Source organism: Platichthys flesus, chromosome 19 (assembly GCF_949316205.1).
Source record: "Platichthys flesus chromosome 19, fPlaFle2.1, whole genome shotgun sequence".
In the NCBI taxonomy this organism is placed as follows: domain Eukaryota; kingdom Metazoa; phylum Chordata; class Actinopteri; order Pleuronectiformes; family Pleuronectidae; genus Platichthys; species Platichthys flesus.
Window position 1 is genome coordinate 16,046,771 of NC_084963.1, and position 5,321 is coordinate 16,052,091.

Sequence of the window (5,321 nt, forward strand, 5' to 3'; positions counted from 1 at the left end):
AAATTTTCATTTTTTATTAGCACACTGAAAATCTGTATTCCCAATACACAAACAAGCAGCAAAATCACACTGGCTGTACAGTTAGTCCTTTTTTTCCCAAATAAGTAATATGTATGTAGCAAGCAAAAAATATGAATTGTAATATACAGTTTATGACATATTACAATTATCTATTTGTGTACACAAATACAAAAAACTATTAAATCACATTCATACACCTTCATAATTTCATCGCCTCAGGAACATTTTTATTTATGTACACAAAGATCTTGGGCTGATAATAACCACATCTGATCAGTGCAATCAGATCTGTTAATTCAAACACTGCTAACATCATCAAAGTTAAAATATAAATAATGAAGTTTCATTAAGAATGCTTTCAAATCATGTTGCATGTGCAGAACTTAACAATATGAACTCTGTTAAAAGAACGAGTTGCTTGGCTTAGCACACTGATATAATCATGGGAAGTATGCACAAGTACCACTGCAGAGCACAACAAAGAGAGTACCAATTACTTGACTAAGAACATCAATATTATGACACATTTCAGAACATAATACGGAGCAAACAGCAGCCTACTTGTACAATGCAACTCCCTCTTCCTCTCAACATGTACAAAAATGTATTTTTAAAGTATTTTATACCATGGATTGTTCCCTTCCATGTACGTCAGCTTGTTGTGTTCGTTCATTCTATTGCAGCAATTGTCAACCATGATGTACATTTCATTATGTGCATGTATGTCCTTGTACATGATGAAAATTAAAACCATAACCAAATCTTAGATTGGCTCCATAGCACTACTAGTGGACAAAAACTGTACGTCCCTTCAAGACACATTGTTTACTGTGACTTATCAAATAGTGTTAAAAATGGCAATTGTACAACCTTTTTCTTAATGAATATCTGTCAAATATATGCACTGTTCAGCTAGAATAGCAGCATCCCTGGTCAATAACACATCACAAATTGTTTTCAATGTGCATGTGGAAATGGGGTACAGAACCTATAGTTTCCAGAAAACAACAAACAGAATCTATGGTTCAGGTGTATATTTGAGTCCAGAAGGTCAAACAGTGACTTAAACACAGCTCAGGACTAATCATGTTCAAATGGTTCTGAATGAAGGACCATGCCTTGGGTAGTTCGTTGTGAGTTTTAAATTTATAAGCTTTGTCTTCAACTGATGGCAATTTTTCTCCAACGGTTAAATACTGGCCATACCCCTTTTCTCTATAAGGTATTATCGCATTATGATCATGTCCTTGTTTGTTCTCTTGTCATGGTAAGCCTCTTATCTGCTCTGCTGTCACCAGATAACTGGAGGGCACATAAAGGCTTTCCAAATGAGCCTGTGATCTTTCTCCCTTTGCCGCAGCACGTCGCAGCCATCAGCCCCGCACCGATCGCCCTGAGGCACTACAGCATGCACTTTGACTAGAGGTAGGTGACATAGCTCTCTACACACCGCCTCACACTTCACTCTTGAAAGTAATCCTATTCTTCAACTGTCAACCCCCGCCTGAAAGCCTCAAAATGTGCAGCAGTAAGAGTAATGTTCAGAGCCCCTCTGAATTAAAGTCTGATCGCGCTGTGCCGCTGTGGCGTTCGCTGAATCTCAAAGGTTAAACGGCACCTGCAAAGTGAATCTGTAATAGAGTCAACACAGTTGTCCCCTTATAACACCAAGACGAGGAAGTCTTTTGAGGTGTGGAAGTTTTTCTAAACATGGGTAAACCGGCATCAAAGGCAATTAACTTTTCTTCAAATATCCATTTGCCTATTGTCTTTTTTTCCGGTCATGGAGGCCACTAAGTATGGCATTTTGTTAATTTAGCTTCGTCCTCTTCAAACTCAACTCAAATGTCTGGAGACAGATTGATTTTGTGGTTGGAATTTGCAAAGAGCCACAGACGACTGAGACGGGTTTGTTGCCCTTATTAAACACCCTTAAAAGAAACCAAACCATCCGGGTGTCTTGTTTCCATCACTGTTCTGAGCGGGAGACAGCAGCTGTGTCTAAATTTGTGGGCTGCATCCTTCACAAGACCCGGTCTATGTAGTCCACAAAAGAGGCAAAGTTTGTGGGCCACATAAACCGAAGTACGATTGTCTGGTCTACAGAGGATATCTGTATATATATCTGCCTCACCAGCCTGCCCCTCACCTTACTGTTGTTTCCAAGCAACAGAGCTGAAGTTGTAGATGCCGAGATAGTATTAATACCCCTAAGTGTTCCGTTAGTTATTCGAATGATTTGAAGCGCAAAGAGACATCTTGTCCTATTACAGTTCTGATAAATGGTTAGTCGCTTAAGCAAAATGAATCCAGGAATATATTTAGCTGGGAAGGATCCACCCGTTGGACCTTTCGTTTTGTGAGGATAGAAGGACGCATTTGAAGGAGCCTTTGAAATGGGACAGCCTGGTCGTGCTGCTGTGACACAACTGAAGGATGCAGCCCCTGATTTGAGACAGCTATTAAATCGTGTCTCCTACTGAATGCACATGCCAGAGGTTGGTGGGTATGACTCAAAGGGGAGGGGGCTTTGGTTTGGTTCACAGAATGTAAACAATCAGATTATATCTCCGGTCACTTCTCACTCTCATTTCCTCAGGAGGTCTTTGGTGCTACACGTTGGCTGCATCCCGATTTTCGCTTCAGTTAGAATTGTTTTGGTTATTTCACATGAGAGAATTTTAGTTATTTGTGCTGGATATAGTATGTAGCACAAACTTCTGGTTTGAGGTGGTTTGGGATTTACCTTAAAAGATCATATTTCCCATCCACTAATCAGGATTTAGCAACAGTTGAATCCGACTCTGATGGCAGTTGGTGATTGTTTGTTCATGGACAAATCAAACCAATCAAGTTTATGAGGACTTTAAGCTCTATCTGTTTATATACACAATGATAAACATTCACAAAATGATTCCCGATGATGCATGTTGCAGAGGCTGAAAGTACCTTCACAAGTATACATATTTCTGAGGTCTGTTTTCCATGGTCCTTTAAACGTTGTTGTCCAAAAACCTTGAGAGGCTCTTAAAGTGCTGTGCTCTTCACCCTCTGGCCATCTAAATATGGGACACCTTTTCCAGGTCTTCCAAGATCAGGTCCTGTTCATTAACATCATGTCTACCAGACAAACGCCCCTCTTCCTGACATGAGCACTTCCCATTCCTCACAAACACTGATCCTGCTCTCGAGCCTGATCTGCTGAGGATGGCAGGCTGGACGGGCAGCACAGCATTCCCTCGTATCCGATGGGAGTACGTTCGCTGGTGCTGTATTTCAGCAGAGCACAGTTGGAATTTGAAAGCCGCCTGAAAGCCCCTGCGGAAGTTCTTGTTGAAGAACCCGTAGATGATGGGGTTGACGCTGCTGTTGAAGAAGGCCAACCAGTGAGCCAAGGGATACACGTAGATATTGATGACGCGGTACTGGTGCTCTGCAAGGCTGGCGTAGTCGCTTAGCATCATGAGGGTCCACAAGGGTAGCCAGGAAATTACGAAGAGCAGAGCCACAACCAGCAGCATCATGATCACCCTCTTTTTCTTACTCGAAATTGTGTGACAACTTTCCATGCTCAGCTTGTTGATGCCGCTCCCCTCGCCAGGCACAATTCCGCCGACCCTCATCGGAGGAATGGCGGTCTTAAAGAGGGTGAAGCCGATGCGGGCGTACATGATGACAATAAGGCTGAGAGGGGCGAGGAAGATGTTGGCGAAGAGGACAGTGGTGTAGATTTTCCGCATCTCCTGATTGGGCCAATTTTCCCGGCACCAGTAGAAGGGGCGGGTATCATTGTTGCGGCCGAGGACAATACGCACCCTCTGCTCCTTTGTGACCTGGAGCATGACCCCTGAGGGACACATGATGGACACAGCCAGGACCCATATGATGACGATTATAAGCTTGGAGTTCGCGATGGTCAGCTTCTGCTTGAAAGGGTAGACAATGCAGCGGAACCTGACACAAAGGGGATTGAAGGATATGCATGAAGGAAAAGAAGTCTTGTGGGACACACACAGCCCCACAAGCACAATGCAATTACAGCCCTCACCTGTCAACAGCTATTGCCACGAGAGTGAACACAGATGCTGAGACAGATATGCCTTGAACCATGCCACTCAGTTTGCACACTACCCTACCAAATGGCCATCCTGCAAAAAAGGGAGAAACTACAAATGTTTGAGTTAAAGAACATAAGACAAACAACCTGCAGAAACGATTTGAACATTAAAATGAATCCTAACTTAAAAAAAAACGTATACACTGACCTGTTATGATGTTGTCCACTAGAGTGGTTGGCATGCAGAAGATGCCAACCAGCATGTCACTGATGGCAAGGTTGAGGATGAACAGGTTGGTGACCGTGCGCATGTTTTTACTGCGCAGCACAATGAAACACACCACCCCGTTGCCGACCATGCACACCGCGAAGATCAGCAGGTAGGCGATGGTGAAGACGGCAGCCACCGAGGGCTTGTGGAGGTAGAAATCCACGTAGGTGATGTTCTGGTGGGTCAAAGCTTGCTCCTGCAATCTTGAGGAATTGGGAGGGTTCACTCTCTCCCATGTCGTGTTGAGAAGCAGATTCTGGGTCATGGTGATATCTGGTGACGGACAGAGACAGAGAGGCATTAATACATCACTTAAGTAACCTGTAAGGTGTTCGGCACATCAGTAGCCTTCATATGTTCCCCAATAAAAATCCTCCCGTAGCAAAATCGACCAACTATTAACCAGAGCACCATTACACCCAAACACGCACCCCTCAGTGGAGTGCAATTCTGCAGACCAGAAGAAGAATCGATTGGTCATTACATAAAACAATAGAACTGCCACAGGAATCAATAGTTCAATTCTTGTGTCTCTCGATTATTGTAAGTGGGATGATTCAGTGAAGTGCATGCTTCCTCACACAATATAACAACCACCGCGCTGACCAAAATAAGATATCTGCTGTGAGAGTGGTGGGAGAGCGTGCTAAATGGTTTACCGATTGGTTACGGTGAAAAAGTGAGAATGGCATTCTGGGAAGATTAAGGCTTGAAGCCCACCTCGTTTCCACAGCTCTGTAATAGGAACACTTCAATAAACATCTAGATGGATTTTTGGAAACTCAATTTGGGAAATTTCTTGATGGTTTGGCTCATGCTTTCTGCAGAATGAGTTGTTTTCAGTTTTGTTTTTATTTCACGCAGCTCAACGCAATTATTATTAACAATGAGCTGTCAAATCATTGTGTGTATACAATGGCATAAACGAATCAAAGAGGTTTGCTCTGTAATGAATATTCTATAAGCGGCAAT

General features: G+C 43.0%; 1 protein-coding gene across 1 annotated transcript; it reads right to left on the reverse strand.

Moving 5' to 3' along the window:
- LOC133975627 (neuropeptide FF receptor 2-like) lies at window positions 1-4,927 on the reverse strand. The gene is made up of 3 exons (XM_062413626.1): window positions 4,287-4,927; window positions 4,070-4,169; window positions 1-3,975 (listed from the first exon to the last, which is right to left on the reverse strand). Exons 1-3 carry the CDS (start codon window positions 4,648-4,650, stop codon window positions 3,081-3,083), a joined length of 1,359 nt encoding a protein of 452 aa, XP_062269610.1. The 5' UTR covers window positions 4,651-4,927; the 3' UTR covers window positions 1-3,080.
- Window positions 4,928-5,321: the final 394 nt, after the last annotated feature.